This window comes from Schistocerca piceifrons, chromosome X (genome assembly GCF_021461385.2).
Source record: "Schistocerca piceifrons isolate TAMUIC-IGC-003096 chromosome X, iqSchPice1.1, whole genome shotgun sequence".
NCBI classification, from domain to species: Eukaryota; Metazoa; Arthropoda; class Insecta; order Orthoptera; family Acrididae; genus Schistocerca; species Schistocerca piceifrons.
The window spans coordinates 363,254,409-363,277,927 of record NC_060149.1 but is presented as its reverse complement, the minus strand read 5'-3'; the positions used below and the strand labels follow the sequence as shown (position 1 = coordinate 363,277,927).

At 38.3% G+C, this 23,519-nt stretch overlaps 1 protein-coding gene across 3 annotated transcripts in view; it reads right to left on the bottom strand.

Moving 5' to 3' along the window:
* Positions 1-21,996, bottom strand: part of LOC124722029 — a 48,093-nt gene extending 26,097 nt beyond the window's left edge. For 2 of the 3 annotated variants that reach the window (XR_007006433.1, XM_047247216.1), the window contains exons 1-5: positions 21,816-21,996; positions 20,245-20,393; positions 19,098-19,197; positions 3,922-4,109; positions 3,774-3,824 (exon numbers count right to left, since the gene is read on the bottom strand). Coding sequence is in view for 2 of the 3 variants with exons in the window: in XM_047247216.1 (XP_047103172.1) it covers positions 3,774-3,824; positions 3,922-4,109; positions 19,098-19,197; positions 20,245-20,331 (426 nt within the window). In the remaining variant the exon portion in view is untranslated. Of the gene's footprint in view, positions 1-3,773; positions 3,825-3,921; positions 4,110-19,097; positions 19,198-20,244; positions 20,394-20,717; positions 21,761-21,815 lie in introns of those variants that run through there. The other variant, XM_047247217.1, reaches the window with a different exon arrangement.
* Between the last annotated feature and the right edge of the window lie 1,523 nt (positions 21,997-23,519).

The following is a 23,519-nucleotide window of genomic DNA, read 5'->3' as shown; positions in this document are numbered from 1 at the left end:
AATGTTGTCTCAGCCCTTTGATTCTTGTAACTGCAGTCATGTTACTGTAGAAATTGTAGATAACCTTCCGCAACCTACATTTTATCTCCACTACATTCAGAATCTCAAATTGTGTATTCCTGTCAACATTATTGAAAGCTTTCCTGAAATCTACTAGGTTTGTCTTTCTTGAGTCTATTTTGTAAGGTAAGTCATATACTTATTTATTCTCACAGAACATTAATTCACTTTCAAATTCCTCTTCAGACTGCTCAATGTGCGACAAGTCATAAATTACCTGTAGATCAGCGTATCTCAGTCAACAATGCTAAAAGCTTTTGCACAAATGTTATAAATTAAAGGTTTATTATCCTTCAGCTTAGCTTCTAAGATGAGCTGTAGGGTCAATATTGCCTCGCATAGTCCTACATTTCTCCAGAACCCACAGTGACCATCCCTGTGGCACACTTATACCCAATTTTCTGTAAATAATTCGTGTCATTATTTTGCAACCATGACTTGTTAAACTGATGGTGTGTTAATATATGTGTCAGCACTTGCCTTCTTTGGAGATGTAATAACTACATTTTTCTTTGAGTTCAAAAGTTTTTGCCTGTCTCATATATCTCCAGTTTCAGGTGAATAATTTTGTCATGTCATGGTCACCCTAGAACCTCACTAAATCTGAGGGAATAACGTCTACTCTAAGTGCCTTACGGCACCTTAGGTCTTCCAGTGCTATACCAAATTCAACTAGCAATAATGCACTCTCATTTCATGACTTCCCTTTTATAAGGTTGTCTTCCTTTATACAGCCTTTCTGTACATGCCTTCCAAATTTCTTGTTTGCTTAGTACAGACTTACCATATGCACTTTTAATATTCATATTGGAGCTTCTCGTGTTTCCAAATGTCTCTTTAATTTGCCTATGGGCAGCTTCTAAAGTTTTGCATTTCTCCACTAGCAATTTCCTGCTTTGTCACTTTGCAGTTTGTCAGTCTAATTTTTAGCTGGTTTTTGTTCACTTTTGCTTTCAATCATTCACTTCAGTTTCACATAGTCTCTTTTTGTCAAATTCAGTATCTCGTGTCACCCAAAGATTCCTACCAATCCTTGTCCTTTGCTCTGCTACCTTCATTATTTCATCTCAAGATCTACCCGCATCACTTTTATTGCATTCCTTTTCTCTGTTTCAGGTCGATATTGTGCAATACTCCCAATGAAACTCTCCACAAACTTGTCCAAGTACTCTTTCTCAAATCTCGTACCTTTCTGCAGTTTCTTCACTTTTCATCCACAGTTCATAATCAGTAAATTATGGCCACAGTCCACACCCGCCTCTGGAAATCTTTCGCAGTTTGAAAACTGTTCTCAAAAACACCATCTTACAATTATATTTCTTTAAGTAGATAACTTTTTTTCATGATTTTTAAAGCAGGTGTCAACTATGATCAAATTGTGCTCTGTGCTAAATTCTACTGGGCAGCTTCCCCTTTTATTTCTTTTTCCTTCAATTGAATGCCAACCTCCAAAAGGACAATAATTTTATCATCTCTCTTAACATTTGAATGATGTCTTATTGTAGGTATGAATCTAATGTTGCTAATAAGAATGAAAAGGCTGCAGAATACTGATGAACATTTCTAAATTTCGAACAACGCTTATGACCCTATACACAGGCTGGTTTTATTCCACAATATGGAAGAATTTGGAATGGAAAAGAAAATGCAAGAGCTATTGCAACAAACCCTAACAAACACAATATCCCAGACAAACTTCATGGAATAAATATCAGACCCACTTCACAAGAAGACACAAGTTTGACAAGATTATCGACTATTCCCTGTTGAACAGTGTGCTGTAAAAAAGATCACAGTATGGAGGAAAACATTTGCAGAAACAAACACCAGAACGGGAATAAAAATAGCTTGGGAAAATAAAGTCAAAACTGGCAGTTTAGCAGTTGCAGATAATTTAGAAAATACTGCACCATCAAAATTAAGCATGAAGTATGGAATAATCAGAAGAGTTCATAAAAATTTAAGTCCAAAGAATAAATTATTATGGACAATGCAGAAGCTAACAGAGCAAGATTATGAAAATGCATTAATAAAAACATCATTCCCTTTAAACATAAAAGTTTATCACTAGAAGACTGTCATATGGCTAAAATGCATGTATGCATCAAAACCACTAGTTTTTGATGATTAAAGAATATGAAAAAAAACAGAAAAATGAAAAGAAAGAAGTGATGAGGACATTAGGAAACACTGCAACAGTAGAAACATCTAAATTAAGAAGTAACGCTGAGGTATAAAAATACACAGGAAAATATTGCATTAGAAATTGGAAAATAAAACTAATGTTTTTTGAACATAGACAAAGAATGAATCCTACCATACTGACAAGAAAAAAGATAAAATATTTTGAAAAATTAAAAGTCAAACCAAACTGATTCGGGTAAGCGCATGGAGATGGAGATATTGTCATAAGTACAAAAGATATGCACAAAGAACTAAATACATAAACAAAATTAACTAGTGATAAAATTTCCAAAAAAGAGCTTGGAGGAGGGGGGGGGGGGAGGGGGAAGTTACTAGATAAAGCTGGTTTGTAATGAATGAAAAAGAAAGAAATAAAGAATACTAATTCCAACTGCACAGTTGAAATTTTTTCATTTCAACTGCACAGTTAATCACGTCTCTTACATTTCTTATGATGTAAAAACCAGCTGCACATATAGACTGTAAATGACAGTTAAGAGATCACCACCCAGGGCCAAGCTAAATCATTGTGGGTGCACGGCTGTGAATTACTTTTCAACTACTCATGTTAAGCAAATTATTTTGTAAGCCCAACAATTTTACATTTGCAATAAAATCTCCACATGTTACTTGCCATGTCAATTTATGTGAAAGCATTAATACAAATACAACATCTCACTCAACATTTTAAATAACCACAGCATTTTGCCTTTGTGTACTAATAGTCCTCTTTCATGCCTTCTACAAACAGATCTGCTAACTTGTATTTACATAATTGATACAAATGTAGGCCATGAGAAGAGTACCATGATCCGTCTATAGCATCCACAGCAATAACACTGATGTGGTACCTCACTTAAAATCTAAGATGCTTCCTCATCTCTACATTTATACACTTTAAAACATAGTCAACAGCAACAATGGAAGTGGAACCATAGCGCTTCCACAAAACACACATTTGTGTGTTCAATATATGTTCTTATTTTGTCCATGATACACAAGACTATATTTTATGCCATTAGCTAAATCACTTCTAGTTCCCACCTTTCAGCACTAACCTTCTTAATAAAACCCTTACAAATTTTTCTCAAGTTTCATGCTAGTATGGTCTAGGAGCTGGTTTCACAACACTTGAGATCTAATACCCTGAATCTAATTTTTCATGTAGCAGCTAGCCTAAACTACTTCCATGACTACTACTATGTGGCAGGACTCTCATATTATACCATGTGATCTTTAAGAAATCAAACAATGGCTTGTTGCACCCTTAATTCCTCAACACCTTTATGATGTTCTTCATTGTTTCATTCACATGAAAAACAAAGAGTGATCATCTGTACTCTTATAGATATTTAAATGTCATTACAGACAAAAACTCAGATTTAATACAGCACAACAAAAAATATTATACCATTTGTCTCAAAAATATCTTAAATTTTGCTCCTGTTATTTACATTTCACTAAGTTTTGCTCAAAATTAAAAAAAAGGAGGAATGAAATAACAGTGATCCTAAACCAACAAAACTTACATTGTATGCCATCCAAAGCCAATCAACAAGAGCTGCCATAACGGAATCCAGCTGCAAAAATAATGGTTTAATTTATTTCAGTGTAATCATTGAATTACCACCATTAAAATATGCTTGATACTAACTCACTAAACAATAATATTCTTACATATATGTAGTATCCACCAAGCAACCACAGGCCAAAAACTAGCTGAAACAATATTACTATTCCAAAGCAGATCATCCATGGCAGCATCATTCCTCGATTAGTTTCCACCACACCAAAAATGAGGAATACAGAGAATGCAATCAGCAGCAGCAGGTAGGCAATGAAAAACCCTCCAACACCAAGCATAGCTGCAAAACAAAATTGTAATCAAGTTTTTGCAGTACTTTCTGAGAAATAATACAAATGAATTAGAACATTATGTTTGTTAGAGTCACTATTCCTCTAACTACACAATACATGGCAGACCATCCAAATCAAGCAGGACAAGTAAATATTAAATAATCAAATTTCAATGTTCATTCCATTTACACACTTGACTTACTTCCACAGATGTTTATCATTACTTTCTATGTGCATGAGTTATTTACTCTTGCATTTACTACTAGCTGACTGCTGTTTTCTACTATGATGCCAACAATGAACATTCCTCACTGCATTCTTGTTCATAATATTTAAATAAGTTTACAATTTAAGAATGCTCAAAACCTGTAAGTACTAAAACAGTTCACCCTTTAAGTCACAGCACATGCCATATTAGGAACAATATAGAACTATTTGCATAAATACACTTTTTATGTATAGTGATTGTATAAAATTGTGTATTTTATATTGTCAAATTTTTATTTCTATATGTTACTTATCTACATTGTTCTGCATTTTTGAGTACACAAAAACTCCATACTATTTGAAACTTCCTGGCAGATTAAAACTGTGTGCCGGACCGAGACTCGGGTCCTTTGCCTTTCGCGGGCAAGTGCTCTACCAACTAAGCTACCCAAGCACGACTCATGACCCATCCCCACAGCTTTAATTCCACCAGTACCTCGTCTCCTACCTTCCAAATTTCACAGCAGCTCTTCTGCAAAACTTGCAGAACTAGCACTCCTCGAAGAAAGTATATGCAGAGACATGGCTTAGCCACAGCCTGGGGGATGTTTCCAGAATGAGATTGATCTGCCAGGAAGTTCCATATCAGTGCACACTCCACTGCAGAGTGAAAATATTCTGGAAATATCTCCCAGGCTGTAGCTAAGCCATGCCTCTGCAATATCCTTTCTTCCAGAAGTGCTAGTTCTGCAAGTTTCGCAGAAGAGCTTCTGTGAAGTTGGAAGATAGGAGACGAGGTACTGGCAGAATTACAGCTGTGGGGCGGGTCGTGAGTCGTGCTTGGGTAGCTGAGTTGGTAGAGCCCTTGCCCACGAAAGGCAAAGGTCCCGAGTTCAAGTCTCGGTCCAGCACAAAGTTTAAATCTGCCAGGAAGTTTCATATCAATGCACATTCCTCTGCAGAGTGAAAATCTCATTCTCCATACTAGTTGTTATTTTCAGTCTCACGGCTGATTTGATGCAGCTCTCCACGCTACTATGTACTGTGCAAGCCTCTTCATCTCCAAATAACTACTGCAACCTACATGCTACAGTGAAGTTGTCTGGTCACATGTAACAGGTCTAGGTGTAATTAAGTTAACCATTTGATGTTTTTACCAGTCTCCTGATTCTGATGTGATGGTTTTAGAGTAAGTGAAATAAAGTCTACGGTCAACAGTGCGGAAATACCCAGATCATGTGATATTAATTGGAGGTGACTTAAGCCTACAGAGTATAGACTGGGACGTTTATGGATTCATTGCAGGGGACACAGATAGGCAGTCTTGCGAAGATCTTTGAAACACATTTTCCGAAAACTGTCTTGAGCATCTAATTTGACGGCCTTCACACAATGGAAATATTTTAGATCTTGTAGCTACAACCAAGGCTGACCTAATCAACGGCATCAGTATCAAGACAGGGTATTTCTGCTAGAGAGAGCAGATAGACAGCTGTTAGCATATCACTTAGACATTAGACAATGAACTGGCATTATTCAGTTCCAGTACAGTGGATGTAGAGGTATTATGGGAAAAGTTTAAATGGATAGTAAATCATTCTCTTGAAAAGTATGTGTCGAGTAAATGGATTAAGGAAAGAAAAGCTCCACTGTGGTTTAACAATGAAATTCAGAAATGCTGAACAAGCAAGGCCTGTTGCATTATTGGTTCAAAAGAGAACGTGCAAATGACCACAAGCAAAAGGTAACAGAAATTAGTGCATCTCTAAACAGACCAATTAAAATCGCTAAGTTGCTCTAAGGGTTCTATAGAGTCACCCATTGACCCGTCTGGTGTGGCAGAAGAAGAAGGCAAAAGTAAAGCCAAAGTTTCTAATTTGCATTTAAGAAATCGTTCATGCAGGAGAATTGTGCAAACACATCATCATTTGACCATTGCACAGACTCCCGTATGGAGAACATAGCAACAAGCCTCCTTGGCACAGACAAGCAATTGAAGGAGTTGAAGGCAAATAGGTTGCCAGGTCCTGAGAATTGCCATTTGGTTTTTACAAAGAGTCCCCTATGGCACTGGTCCCTCTCTTAGAGCATTTATCGTTAATCTCTCGCCCGATACCATATGACTGGAAAAAAGTGCGAATGACTCCTGCATAGAAGGGTAAAAACACGGACCTGCAAAGTTACAGACCAATATCCCTAACATCAGTTTGCTGCAGAATCTTTTAACATATTCTCATTCAGAACATAATAAATTTCCTCCACAGGGAAAAGCTTCTGTCCACAAATCAGCACGGGTTTACAAAGCATTGCTTGTGCGAAACCCAGCTTGTCGTTTTCTCACATGATATCCTGTTAAATATGAATGAAAATCAACAGGTAGATTCCATATTACAAGAGTTTTGTCAAGTTTTTGCCACAGTACCCCAATTCTGACTGACAATGTAGGTACAAGCATACGGAATAGGTTCCCAGGTACGTGAGTGGCTTGAAGAGTGACAGGACCCAATACGTTTTCCTCAATGGTGAGTATTCATCAGGAAAATATGATAAAACTGCTACTATTTTCCATACACATAAATGATCTGGCAGATAAGGGTAAACAGAAGTCTGCGACTGTTGATGATGTTGTGGTGTGATTGTATGGTGTCATTGTCGAGTACAACGCAAGATGACTTAGACAAAATTTCTAATTGGTGTGGTGAATGGCAGCTAGCTCTAAATGTACAAAAATCTAAGTTAATGCAGCTGATTAGGATAAACAAATCCATAATGTCCGAATACAGCATTAATAGAGTTTTGCTGGACACAGTCACTTCAATTACATACCTACGTGTAACACTGCACAGCAATATGAAATGGAAATTAGCATTTAAGGATGGTAGCCGGGAAGGCAAACAGTCAACTTTGATTAATTAGGAGAATTTTAGGAAAGTGTACATCTGTAAAGGAGACCACTTGTGGAACAACAGTGCGACCGATTGTTGGGTACTGTTCAGCTGTTTGGGATTCACAACAGGTCAGATTGAAGGAAGAAATTGAAGAAATTCAGAGACAGGATGTTAGATTTGTTACTGGTAGATCTGAACAACATGCAAGCATTACAGAGATGCTTCGAAAAACCTAAGGCTGCGTTCACACTGCCGGCCGGGCCGGGCCGACGCGTACTGGCTCGGCTCGTGCCTAGCCAGCTTAGGCCGACGTGTAGTGCATTCACATTGCGCGCCGCGCCGAGCCGGGACGGCGAAATGGGGGAAAATCCACTTCTCCAATATTTATGTTTAAAAATTCTTAGCGGTATATAAGACTTCGCCACATCGTTTTATGAACTACTTTTTCCCTAAAAGCGTTACTTACGTCATGAAAAAAGAAAAAGTCTACTTTTCGTTTCGCGTGATTTCTTAGTTTCGTAACGCTTCCCAACCGATTTTGAAGAAAGTATGTGGCTAAGGAATCTGATTTTTGTACACGTGGTAGTGCAACATCTTAGCTTCGTATTGAATCATTTATCTTTCCATATTTCTTAACAGTCATTGTGAAATGATGCTATTTGTCAACGTTGTGCACTTGATTTACAAATATTGTAGTGAAAAAGTTATGTAGCGGGTAGCTTACTGTTAGATCCGTTTTAGACCATACATTGTTGGGAATGAAATGTAGCTTAAAGTACCAAAAAGTTTTTGAAATGGTAATGATACTGATATCTGTCGCTGGTCACAAGTAATGCGAGCTACTCAGCGGCGTCAGTGCCGCGTCCGCAAGCCACGAAGTTCGCGCAGTTACAGCTTGGTTTAGTGTAGTCATATAATGCAGGACAGAAAAAAACTAATTACTAGTGATCAGCGCAGACCTAGTGTCGATCCCTCGTATTATTTTAAAGGTCTCATTGTCTAGATAAATCCAAATGTATAAGAATTTTTCCCTCGGCTACTGGACAATCATCTGCTATGCTTTTATAATTGGCCACACGTTGCATCACAAAAGACAAACAATTATTTGTCATCAACATCCTACAATTAGTATGACGTACATTTCGTATTTCGAACTAAAAGATAACTGAAGCACAATTCTGTAGTCTCGTTGTCTACTTTGACAGAAAAAATAATGGAGAGTTAATGAAACTACTGTAGATCGGCACAGATGTGCGTTTCATTGTTCTTCATTTTTTTTTTTTTTTCCTTCCTTGGCGGGCTGCGCTGCACTGTCAAGGTAATCCCCACTCTTTGGCTAAATGGCTGGCCAGAGGCCAAATAAATAAATTTAAAAAGATCCCCACCCTTCAACAGCTGACACGCAAGCCAGTAGAAAACGCAGCTGCAGTCAACAGTTGCTCGCCTTTAGCTAGTCTGTGCTTTCGTGTAGAACAATGTCTTCACTCTTTTATTGGTATTGTTTTGACTCTGCAGTAACTCGTCGAGTTTTGAAGTACAGAAGAACTAGGAGGTTATGGATTCATCCCATAAATAGTGACAGACATTTAGGAGAGTTTTTTTTCTTTATATGAAGAACTTAAAAACTATCCTGAAAAATTTTATTCAGATTACAGAATGAATCATAATACATTTCAGTATGGGCTGCAGAACATTCAAGACAAAATTTCTAAACAGAACACAAATTTTCACAGAAGTATTACAGCAGAAGAAAAATTGTGTATAACGATAAGGTAATATTCGTTAATACACACTTTTTGGTTTGCAGTAGAACTTTGTACAGCATTCACTACCTCCAATTAATTGTAGTCATGCTTTTGTATTTTAAATTTCACAAACGCTTACCTCTGAGGGGAAGAGAGTTTATGGGACTCCTGAGAATCATTAGGAAGTAATTAGCTTCGTCATTTATGGTAATGTCTTGCTGTACCTTCAACGAAGAATCGCAGAAATACTCCTTCAAAATTTTCCGACTTTTTTCTTCTTGGCAGTGGCGATGGTTGATCATGTGGAGCCACTGATGACCTCACAGAATTCTTTTCATTACCTTGTAAGATAGGCAGATTGATAGGCGAAGAGTTTTGAGATAATACCCTTTGACTCAGTGGTTCTATTTCCACTGATAAGGAACTGCCACAGCATGACTTTACAATGCATTATCATCTGGTAGGGACACATTTCCGTCCCTCAGTGACACTCATATCTGTCTCCGTTTACAAGTAAATGCGAACTATTCAGTGGCGGCAATGCCGCGATCGCTGGCAAGCTATTGTTGTAAATGCATGTAAACACGGTAGATTAAATAAATGAAATAAAAGTAATTTCACATGTATCATTATAATAAACGTAATTTTTCCTCACTGATTGTGAACTGTGAGGTAACATCTTAAAATAAAAGATGTGCGCAGTCACACTTGTGACGAAAGCAGAAGGGAGACGTGTGATGCGTGTACTGCAGAAGCTGTAGTGCTGCTCCACAGGCTCGCGCCTGCGGTCGGCTCGCGCCGGCAATATTAAACACTCTGGACGTCGCTGGCTCGGCTCCGGGAGGCTCACGCTGTGTCGGCGCGGCCCGGCCGCCAGTGTGAACACCACAATTCAGAACCATGTGTTTGATATCGAAGCGGGCGGCAGCCCGGCCAGGCTCGGCTCAGCCTGGCCGGCAGTGTGAACGCAGCCTAATGGGGAAACACTGGCGGAAAGGGGACATTCTTTCTGAGGAGCACTATGATGAAAATTTAGAGAACTGGTATTTGAGGCTGACTGCAGAACAATTCTACTGCCGCCAAAGTACACTATGTGATCAAAAGTATCCGGACACCTGGCTGAAAATGACTTACAAGTTTGTGGCACCCTCCATTGGTAATGCTGGAATTCAATATGGTGTTTGCCCACCCTTAGCCTTGATGACAACTTCCTCTCTCAAAGGCATACATTCAATCAGGTGCTGGAAGTTTTCTTGGGGAATGGCAGTCCATTCTTCACGAAGCATTGCACTGAGGAGAGGCCTGGCATGAAGTATGTGTTCCAAAACATCTCAAAGGTGTTCTATATGATTCAGGCCATGGAGGCCAGTCCATTACAGGGATGTTACCGACATGTAACCACTCCACCATAGGCTGTGCATTATAAACAGGTGCTCGATCGTATTGAAAGATGCAATCGCCATCTCCGAATTTCTCTTCAGCAGTGGGAAGCAAGAAGGTGCTTAAAACACCAATGTAGGCCTGTGCTGTGATAGTGCCACGCAAAACAAGGGGTGCAAGCCCCCTCCATAAAAAACACGGCCACACCATAACACCGCTGCCTCCGAATTTTACTGTTGGCACTACACATGCTGGCAGATGACGTTCACTGTGCATTCGCCTTGCCCACACCTTGCCATCAGATTGCCACATTGTGTACCGTGATTTGTCATTCCACACAACATTTTTCCACTGTTCAATCATCCAATGTTTACACTCCTTACACCAAACGAGGCATTGTTTGGCATTTACCGGCGTGATGTGTGGCTTATGAGCAGCCGCTCGACCATGAAATCCAAGTTTTCTCACCTCCTGCCTAACTGTTGTAGTACTTGCAGTGGATCCTGATGCAGTTTGGAATTCCTGTGGGATGGTCTGGATAGATGTCTGCTTATTACACATTACGACCCCCTTCAACTGTCGGCGGTCTCTGTCAGTCAACAGACAAGGTCGGCCTGTACGCTTTTGTGCTGTTCGCCGCCCTTCACGTTTCCACTTCACTATCACATCAAAAACAGCGGACCTACGGATGTTTAGGAGTGTGGAAATCTCATATGACCCAAGTGACGCCCATCACCTGACCACATTTGAAGTCCTACTTATTCGTCTTCTGGTCTTCTTCTGTGATTATTACTACCCACACATCCCTACAATACTCAATTTGTGATTCTATGATGTCTCAGAATGTGTCCTATCAAATGACCCTTTGTATACAGGTTGTGCCACAAATATCTTGTCTACCAATTCCATTCTGTAGCTCCTCATATATTATGTGATTTATAGTACTAATCTAAACCTCAGCATTTTTTTTGCAGCATCACATTTCAAAACCCTCTATTCTCTTACTGACTGAACCGTTTTATCAACCATGTTACACTTCCACACATGGCTACACTCTATACAAACACTTTCAGAAAAGCTTTGTAACACTTAATTCTATATTCAATGTTAAATTTCTCTTCTTCAGAAACACTTTTCTTGGCATTAGCAGTCTATGTTTTACGTACTCTCTATTTTGGCCATAAGCAGTTATTTTGCTGGCCAAACAGCAAAACTTGTGTACTACTTTCAAGTGCCTCGGCCATGAGCTAATTCTCTCAGTGTTACCTGATTTAATGTGACAATATCCCATTATCAGTGTTTTGCTTTTGTTGATGTTCACCTTATATCCTCCTTTCAAGACACTGTCCATTCTGTTCAACTGCTCTTCCAAGTCCTTTGCGCCTCTGTCAGAATTATGTTGTCATTGCCCAACCTCGAAGTTTTTATTTCTTCTCCCTGAACTTCGAAATTTTTCTTTGGAATCATTTATTGCTTGCTCAATGTCAATGTACAGATGGGACAACATCAGGAATAGGCTACAACCCTGTCTCACTCCATTCTTAACCACTGCTTCCCTTTCATGTCCCTCAACTCGTAATGGCTGTCCAGATTCCGTAACATTTCAAATAGCCTTTCACTCCCTGTATTTTACCCCTGCTCCCTTCAGAATTTCAAGGAGAGTATTCCAGTCAACACTGTCAAAATCTTTCCCTAGGTCTACAAATGTTATAAACATAGGTTAGCCTTTCCTTAACCCATCTTCCAAGATAAGGCATAGGGTCAGTATCGCCTTGTGTGTTCCTACATTTCTCCAGAATTCAAACTGATCTTCCCCGAGGTTGACTTCTACCAATTTTTCTGTTCTGTAAAGAATTCGTGTTTGTATTTTGCAACCTGACTTATTAAACAGGTATTTTGGTAATGTTCACACCTGTCAGCAGCTGCTCTCTCTGGAATTGGAATACTGCATTCTTCTTTAAAGTCTGAGGATATTTAACCTGTCCCATATATCTTGCACACAAGATGGAAGTTTTGACATAACTGGCTCTCCTAAGTTATCATTAGTTCTGATGGAATGCCATCTACTCCAATGACTTTGTTGCAACTTAGGTCTCTCAGTGCTCTGTCAAATTATTCTTGCAGTATCATAGCTCCCATCTCATTTTCATCTACATCCTCTTCCATTTCTTTAATAGTGCTGTCAAGTTCATCTCTCTTGTACAGACACTGTAGATCCTCCTTCCACCTTTCATCTATCCCTTCTTTGCTTAGGACAGGTTTTCCATCTGAATTCTTGATATGCACACAGCTACTTCTATTTTTTCGAAAGGCCTCTTTGCTTTTCCTGTAGGCAGCATCTATCTTTCCCCTATTGAAACAGGCTTCTAAATCTTTACATTTGTCCTCTGGCCATTCCTACTTAGGCAGTACGCATTTCCTGTCAATCTAATTATTTAGACATTTGTACCACCTTTCACCCGCAAAGGATTTCTACTAGGCCTTGTCTTTCTACCTATCTGATCCTCTGCTGTTTTCACTATTTCATCTCTTAAAAGCTACCCATTCATCTTCTACTGTATTCCTTTTCCTGTTCTGGTCAGCTGTTGCCAAATGCTACCTCTGAAACTCTGAACAAACTGGTTCTTTCAACTTATCCAGGCGCCAGCTCCTTTATTTCCAACCTTTTTCCAATTTCTTCAGTTTTAATCTACAGTGCATAACCAATAAATTGTCATCAGGGTCCACATCTGCCCCTGAAAATATCTTGCAATTTAAAATCTGGATCCGAAATTTCTGTCTTACCATAATATAATCAATCTGAAACCTTCTGGTATCTCCAAGTCTCTTCCACATATACAACTAGTTTGTGTCCCTCTTGCCTTCAATAATGTGTTAGGTATGCTGTTCATAGTAACTAACTCGCATTAATATTTTCTTATTCAATACTAAAATTATTCCTGCATTACCGCTATTTGATTTTGTATTTATAAAATTGTATTTCCCAGACCAGAAGTCCTGCTCCTCCTGCCACCAAACTTCACTAATTCCCACTATATGTAATTTCAACCTATCCATTTTTCTTTTGAAATTTTCTAACCTATCTGCCCAATAAGGGATCTGACATTCCATCCTCCAATCTGTAGAATGCCAGTTTTGTTTCTCCTGGTGACATCCTCCTGAGTAGTCCCCACATGGAGATCTGAAAGGGGTATAATTCTACCTCTGTAATATTTTACCCTAGAGTAGGCCATTATCATATAACCATACAGTAGAGCTGCATGCCCTGGGGAAAAAACTGCAGCAGTAGTTTCCTCTTCCTTTCAGTTGTTCACATTACCAGTACAGCAAGGCCGATCTGGCTGATGTTAAAGGCCAGGTCAGTCAATCATCCAGACTGTTGTCCTTGCAACTACTAAAAAGGCTGCTGCCCCTTTTCAGGAAACACATGTTTGTCTGGCTTCTCAACAGATATCCATCTGCTGTGGTTGCATCTATGGTACAGCAATTTCAATCACTGAAGCACACAAGCCATATCACCAACAGTAAGGTCCACTGTTGAAGGGGGGAGGGATTTAATTCACTTTTCCCTATATTTCTCCTCAACTGAATTCTCAGTGCCAAAGAAGTTTTATCTGGAGCATGCATGTTTTCAACTCTTATGATAATCATTTCATATACAGGTGATTACTTGTTATATAGGGCAGAGAAAAATTCACACACGTTGACATCACAGCACAATTCCTCACACACTTGCAATACAAAAATGTCTGTCACAAAATTTCATCCTGCACATATTTTTGGCAGTAAATGCGTATTACAGATTCGCAGTCACACTGTAATCACATTCATGATGTCAGCATATAGGCATAGTGCTGTGCAGCTGGTATTGTTTATGAGGTTGGGGGTTCGATTCTGTTCGAAGCACATTTGTTTTCATTTGCCATTTTCATTCTGCCATATAATACTGTAGAATACACCATTTCTTAAGCCACATATATCCAACATTGACATAGTACAGTGACTTGCAACAGTGAACATAACAAAAACATGATCAGCCAAGTCATAATTGGATAGTTGAAACAAATGACCAGTCACACGATAAAACAATTACAAAAACAACAACAATTTTGAGATGCTAAAGATGATTGCACTCAACATCTACTAGTCATTTATACTACATGCCATACGTCCACTCAGATGTAATACATTAGCAACCTATGACAATAATAATTTCCATTTACAAATGACAGAGCATAGCAGTCAGTCATCCTTTTTTGCAGGTTTTATTTGGCAAATTTAGATTTTAGCTAGTGCCTAGCCATTATCAATGCATTATTTCATAATATCAATGCATGTCAGTCCCCTGTTGTTCAAGCGTCACCTTTCTTTCAAGACTACTCTTGAAAGAACTGTAACAGACGTCCGAACAACAGGGAACTGACATGCATTGATATTATGAAATAAAGCATTGATAATGGCTAGGCACAAGCCGAAATCTAGATTTTCCAAATAAAACGTGCAAAAAGGGACTGCTGATTGCTGTGCTCTATCATCTGTAAATCACATCACAGTCGCTGAGTGCACCCAAATTCCTAGTGAAAGGTAATCTGATGAATATTTTCCATACTAATGACCACATGATGTTCACAAAAGAATACACTGCCCTCAGAGCAGATGCTCAACGCTATCCCCCTGCAGCTCCGAACATTGCACGACCCGCTGTGTCACACAGCTGTGACCTCTTCACAACATGGCTGCATCCAAAGATACAAGAGCAATATGAACATGTGCTACCAGTTATTCCACATGCCCCGATGGAGTATAATACTTTTGCTCCTTCAAGTGTCGCCCCAGGAAAAAAATTCAGAGGACTTACAGGTCATCTGCAGACAGCATCCAGGTATTGCATTAAAGAATAATAAGGGTGCAACTTATGCTTGTACAGCACATCAACAACTGTGCACTGTGAGACACACAGCTACCTTGCTACACTACGTGTACTTTGCTGGCATTCTTGATGTTTAACCTACAGAATAGCTTCCTCAGTAGCTGGAGTAAGGCGAGTCCATGGACGACCTCTATCACGTGATAGTGGAAGGAGGGAACCCGTCTCCCAAAGATGAAGCTCCAGATGATGAAACACACTTTTATCTGGACAACTTTGACCAGTACACATAGGAACATATTTACGAGCAGCAACACTAACCCGGTTATCAGCTGCATAATGGACCAGAAGCATATCCACATATTCATTGTTTGTGTATGCCATACACCTGCCACACTGTTTTAGAATAACATAAGAAGAAAATACGATATGTGTACGAATACACATGGAGTCTGTCACGGGCGCATTACTCCACTAGCTACTAAATCCTGTCTGGTGAACAGTGCATACAGCATAAACACGTCATTATTTGCAGCAGGCTGTTCCACTTTACACGCATCGCTTCTCTTACAGCCTCTGTTCTGCAGATTCATCCAGACACTGCTAATTGTGAAATGTGCTTTTTTTTCTTAATTACACTGTTTCCCTAATTGTAATGGACATGATGTTTCTACATTTCCATCAATTATAATAATGACGACAATGATAGTAACACGTGGAGATAAAAAACAGCAAGTGGTTATCAGAATCAATGTTGAAAGGCATAATTAGTGGTTCGATGGTAATAATACACACACATGGTAAATGAGTTTGAAAATTATTTGAAAGCATGTTGCTAGCCCTACTGGTGATGTAAGGCCCTAACGAAATGTAACGGACTGGAATGTGGCAAGAATAACAGTTCATACTAATTGGCGGAACCACTGTGGGAGAGTACACAGAAAACAAGTTTGGAATCTAGTAGACACAGTGGTGCGAAATAATTTGCGCCCACGACATGCAAAAGACTTCTTTAAAAGCTGAGCAATGATTTCAACTGTACTTTCATTTCTGTGTTCATAGTACATAAGTGAAAATGTTTCGTAGAAGACAAACTGTAATCGCTGTATGATGATTAAGACGTCAGATACCGTACCACAAAGACTACATTCAGCAAATAAAAACAAATGTGTGTCGATCCAGAATCGAACCGTTGACCCCCTGCATAGTAACCCAAAATGCTATGCACTACACCAACTGCACAGCACTACTACTATATGCTGAAAGAGGTTGACATGTGATTACAGTGATGCCAGACTGCTAATCTGTGACATCCATTTACTGCCAGAAACATGCGGAGGATGAAACTTTACAAGAGACATTTATGTATTGCTTGTACATGAGGAATCGTGCTGCAAAGTATGAGTGCGTGAATTTTTCTTCACCCTCTGTAATTTATCCTAACACTTTACAGATTCCTTAAAAAACTGTAAGCCCACTGTTCACTGACTATAATGAGCTACTCACTATTGCATATGATGTGCTCTCACATAGCAATGTTTTACGTTTTTAGCTGTCTCGCAGCATGGGTGAGGTTTCTGTATGAGAAGTCAATTCAGCGCTAGTATGGTGACAAGATGTGTACACTATTACAACGGGCAATTCAAAAAGTTCGGAAAGTGATCATACCATGGACACGGGGTGAATTTATGGATGATGCACAATGGTGAAAGGCCATACTGCGTTGTTAAGAAAGCAACATGCTTTGTCTTACAGACAGTCATCACATAATCAATTCACTAAACTAAGCATACCAAAAAACTGGCACTTATTTTTCTTTGACCACCAAAGGTGCAAGCAGTCAATTAGGGTATGGCAGCTGGGGCACAAGCCCTGGGCATGTTTTGTGAGGAAGAGCGAAAGGAAGAAGTGGTAAGCTCTTGCTAGGTAAACATGGTCCCCTATCACATAAATCTCTCCACTACCTTGTATAGCTGTTGCTATATACAGTGGATAATTAGACTCCAGGTGACACAAACGAGTCACACAATGACTCAAAAAGTGCAATAAAAACTACGTAATGCTAGTTGCCGTTAGTGTGACATCCTCATACACTCACTGTACAAGGTGAGCCATGATGCTGAACTCTTCAAAGACATTGCTGACACACTGTGTGATCCCCTCATCTTGACACACAACCACAGCAACTCATGCACATCCCAAGTGCAGCTATTCACAAGAACGTAATAGCAGCCTCAAGAACCCCATGAAGTATTGCTAACTTCTTTGATTTACCAACAGATTTAAATACACATTACCCACTAACTAATTATGCATCACCTTCAATCCCAACAGGAAAATGTCATGGCAATACACTGTTTGTATGGAAGCAAGGGTATCATAATTGTCTTCACTCAGTTTTAATACATCTAATGAGTTCCAAAGTACCTTAAAAGTTAAAAAAAGGACCTTACAGAGGCAGTTCTTATTCATTAACAAGAGTCACTACTTCTAGCATCTACAATGTTTTCAAGCACTTACGTTCACATAAATATTAAAACACAGAAGGATACTATTTTTCAAAACAGTACCTTCACAAATACAATGCTGACTTTAGCTTATCTACATGTGATTATAACTAAATACAAGGTGCCCACATTATACATATAACAATACAAAACATAATAACTTGAGAATTAATTGATGTATTTATTGACAATATGTTCCCACAAGTATGGGAACTCAAAATCTTGTTTAACATATCTAATACACCCTGATATGCAGACCAATAGTAGTGTGAGAGACATGTAATCTGTATTCCAATTCTCTCCAAAGGTGTTGCAGCACTGCAGGTGAAACATACATGATGGTGCAGGTCTGGTATATTATGAAATGTGATCTGGTACATTTGATTCTTGACAAACCCTCAACAGAAAAACATCAATTGGGGTAATATCTGGACTTCTAGGGGACCAAGCAGTCAATGGACTACCTCTCCCATTCCAACAATCCTGGAACCCACAATTCAATAAATACCTCACAATGTTCGCAAAATGGTATGGTGCGCCATCTTGTTGAAATATCATGTCACGACGTACCAGTGTAAAAAGACTTTAGCTCCCCCAGAGAAACCACATAGAACACCTGCTGTGGAGTCCATACGGATACTAATGAGCGTTCACATAAACAAAGCAGTTACCAACTGCTGCAAGCAAACACACAATATATTGTAATAAAATAAGAAGCATAAAAGAAATTTAATTTTTTTTACCAGTTTCGGGCACTTAGAGCCTTTTTTCAGAAGGCTACGCCTATCGCATTACTTGTGGATATCAAATAAAGTGCATACAGCACAATGCCATGGTCCTAAAAAATATATGCAGGGGCAATAAATATTACAATACTGAACCTATTAATACAATAAGAGCTCTTAGATGCCTACACGCAGTGTGGTGTTTGCATAAAACTAGTACAAAGAAGTGAAACAAAGTATCATGCTCTTAAAATATTGTATTAATGGATTCTGTATTGTATTACTTATTGCTCCTGCATATATTTTTCAGGACCACAGCATTGTGCTGCATGCACTTTAGTACTGACACTCGCAAATAATATGATACGTGTAACCTTCTGAAGGAGGTCACTAAGTGCATGAAACCAGTACAGAAATTAAATTTCTTTTATGCAAATGGTTGCTTATTATTTCATTACATACAACTACAATTGCTGAGGATGGATAAAATACTAAACAATACCTTTTGAGATAGCATACTTGTAGAAGAAAACTGTCAACAAATATCTCAATTATGTCTCAAGTAACTACCTTTTTATATTATATGTTTAATGCGGACACCCTGTACTAAATTATTGAGTGACCTAATTTGTTGTTATAAAGATGTTTGTACTACTTATAATATCATATTAACTTACATCCTCTGACATCCGTCTCAAATAATGGTGAATATAGCTGGGTTGATTCCCCACCACTCATCATATATGCAATCAGTGTAATTAGGACAACACTGAAGGACTGGAAACAGAAACCATATCAGTACACATGAACGGTTACTTTTGATAACATATCTAAAGCGAAAACTCATTATGCACAACTTAATTTAAATCGTGTAAACATGTCATTACAGTCTGTGGGTATCGTTATAGATCGCTTCACATTTTTTAATGTGTCTTGAAGAAACATAATTTACACCTTACTTCATCAGTATAGAGCTATGTATGTGCACTGCCATCCTATGACTATAGTGCTCATCACAAGCATAAAAAAATCTCAACAGTCAAACATAAATTTTCTATTGTATGATCTCTTGGAAAGCAAGTAACGTTTGAAGTACAAAAAACAGGGAAAGACTCAGAAGCTCTCCAGTTTGGACAAATGAATGTTTTTCACAGTGACACATAAGTTTAAGATAGTAATCTAAGTGCTTTTGTTCAATAAATGTATACAGCGAAATCAAAAGGGACTAGATATTAAAAGTGATCCCAATGATTTTAAACAACTAGAACTTTATGACCAAAAATATTTCATAAATATTTGACAACTCCCATCCACTACATGGCAACCAATGTAGACAACGTTGCACTTACACAAAAACTATGCCACCACATAAATCCATATCACCATACATGTTTTTCTTCTACAGACATTATTCTGCTTTTAGTGAGAAAACACTACTTAGCTTCAAGTAATATAATTTTAACATAATTTGAATTCCACACAGTGCATTACAACTGTCCCAGGAATGCTTTTATTCAGTTGTTATATGCACTGCAATGAAAGACTTCTGTATGTCTTCCAAAATGCTAGCTTTGAGGTCCAAGAAGCATTTACCTCAACAAACAATGAGCAGTAACAGTTATAATAAAATGGACACACTGTGAACAAATGAATAAGTTCATTTCCTTTTTCTGACAAGTACAGATGTCTATCCACATCATAGATTACAGCTTCCAATTTTTGTCCATAATGAATTTATCCACGGCAAATTCCACTTTGATCAAAAATACAAATTAGATCAATACATGAAAAATGTGTCACAGGATCTATGAGTCAAACACTTACTGCAGTATAAGCTGCAACCATGTAGGTTCCAACTTTGACATTGCTGTTCCATATGCAAGGAGACCAACATGATCTTATGGCAACCATTCTTGTTCCAAATATTCAAGGGATATCAGGCTTTGACAGCAACAAAAAGGCAGCAGCTGGTGCTAAAATAGAAAAATAATGTTTTTTTTATATCATGCATGAATTTGATATCTAAGTTTATGGGGTAGTTTAATACTTCCATGATAATCAAAAATAACATTCTACGCACTGATTACAAAGCACTGTATGAAAAGCAAGAATGAAGTTTAAACAACATGATGTCACAGATGAAACAACTACGTAAACTACAGTAAACTGGCAATTAACTCTTATCTATTAACTATTGCATAAACGCCTATACTGAATATTGCCAAACTACATAAAATTCAAATGCACTTTTGCAGGCGGGGTACAATGTAGCGGGCCAACTGCATTACTTTACTCACGTTACTTCTAGAATTTTTGGTATACCGTGCCCATGAATTGTCGTAACGGTGATCCTAGAACTTAAAAATTAACGCTCCGCCGTCGGGCTAAAATAGCCTTCTGCTTATGGTGATTCTAATCGAAGGTTCAAATTACTTCGCACTGTAGTACACGCATACTACACAAGGCGCAATATAATTTTGTTATTAGGTAGTGAATGTAAGATACGTCAAACAATGACGACGAACATAATTTACTTTAACACTTTCGTCAACGCAATCTTGAATATAAGCATGTGAACAGTGTACCTTACATGTCTCCAGAACTTCAACCCTAATTCGAATCGATTTGTCAATAAGAACTGGTTACCTATTAGCCACAGATGTAAACATATCTGTGGGCCAGCTGCCGCAAGGTGCACATGCATCTCTCTCCCCCGCGCAAGGTGCACATTTACAAACACAAATACATGGTACCTTAGGCAGGCAGATCCACGCATGTAAGTCAACCATCGCGAAGAACATACTCTCACAACGTATTTCATAAAGCTAAAGTGCCATGACAACCGTGAAAAACAACATACTACCACAACGTATCTCATAAAGCGATAGTGGCTTGACAACTTCTGCCAAGACGAACTGCTAATAAATAAAATACATGCCTGTATCTTTTGTCACTAGAAACAGAACTTCACTCTTTTAGTTCAAAAAAATCCATGGCCTTAATGAGATATCTCAAAGTACAAAAAAAATATTTTAAAAAATCATTGCCACTTTACGCAAATACACAAGATTACTTTCAGATGAAGGAGAGATTTCGCAATGGACATTTTAAGGAATAGCAAATGACACTGAAGAACGGAGTGCAACGTGTAACAACTCTTGTAATGTCAAGCAATGATGGTATTTTCATGAACGTGCATAATAACCTCTTCCACATATATATTACAATCGGCCAACATTATTCTAATTGGAGACGAACATTATAATTCACGTTGTTTTGGAAACAGAAATAAAGATTTCTGCATTCAGCGCATTTCAACATCATTATTGTGGATTGTCAGGCATATTTTGAATTTTTTCAGAAGTTATCCGATGTCTCAATTTCTGTTAACAAACCTCCCCTTAGTATAATAGGCAGCGGCAATAGACACACTCGTAGCAATTTTTCACTCATCAGCTGGCTCCACTATCCATCCAAATAATTTTATTCATCTCAACATTATCTTAACAACAGAAATCAACAAAACAAGGCAACGCCCTGGCCTAACGGATTCAAGCATTCCGACGACGTAAACACCAGAGAAGTAGTATATGCGAAACTGCGCTTGTAGATAGAGATATAATCGCTGATTTCTATCGAGTCAGCTCAATTGAAGGTGAAAAATACAGTCGTGTAAGACGTTATTTGCTAAGTAGGAAAAAAACATAATAGATTAGCTAACCGGGCTCTATGTATTCTCTTATAAATACTGTTTGATGTGTATATTTCCGCCAGAAAATAAATGCCTGTGTATTCAAATGTTTCATTTCCCAGCAATTTGCCGTACAAAACTGATCAAGAAAATCCATTATAAAGTTTGCTTTGACCGCTAATAGGCTTTATAGTTCTTGGTTTTTATACTATATTTCGCCTATTTGTGTTATGGATGGTGTCTCATAACCTCACTTTCACAGTTCGGCATTGGACGAAGTGAATTGATGTCGTGTTGATTTTCCGTCTAGTGTGAACCGTCACTAATTGATGGTAACATTGGCAGGCCGTCCGTTCCACTCTATCTAGTATGAACTGGTCTCTAGCGACATCATGTGGTAACAAAGGAGGTTAACCTATTTTCAAAGCGTCCACACACGTTACAGTAGTAGATTTTGAGCTTCTGTCTCTTCTCAATGTTTATTTATTCTTTGCTTTGTTTTAGTGGAACTCTGAAAATGTTTCATGACAGCTTGGATATTTTTCCATGAGTGTTCTTCCACAAAATAGGCAACATATTCGAAAACAAAAATTATTTGTGGTTTACAGTGCCTAGGGGTAGCTTCACAAACTCTGTTCTTAGAATAATTCTGGAAACGCGTTGTACTAGTTCGAAATAACGCTTAGCTGTCGTATTAAGTTCGACGAGTAGTCAAAAATAGCTACACAACTTTACATTAATGATGAGATTTTTCAAAATTAGTTCTCGGCAAAATGAGAAGAGATAAATTGAGATGTTGTCACCATTCGTTTTAATTTAGAAAAATCATGCTACATAGGCCTAAGCAATACTAAAACAGCCCTCCTTCGTGGATAATTACAGTTGGACAGAATATTCCTACCTTTCTTCTTACCTCGCCAATGATAAAGGTAGTTTCTGATGTTCCCAGGGTGACAATATTTTGATAGCAGATAATGTTATTCTCTTTACAGGTCATACTTTCTATAAAGAAGTCAACAGTATTGGAACAACCTTCTCTTATTTTGTGGAAGTATTACAACGACAGGCTCATTAATGCTGAAAAGAAACAAAACTGTATCTCACCTTGCATTACTTTCAGCCCTACTGCTGTTAGGGTTATATATTATGAACCATATGGACTATATTTTTTTACATGTGTACATGTGTCCTGAAGAATATGTGTTCCAATACTGATCCAAATCAATGAATTGGCAGTGTTTCCTATAATGACTATGACTGATGCTGACCTACATAAAAAATTAAGTTGTCAGCTGCCTGTCTCATATAATTTTCCCTTCAGAAATGACTTTTCCATCAATGAATCAGCTGCTTCTGAATTTCAGATATTTCTTCTGCAGATTTCGTTCTGTTTCATGGAGATTTAGGC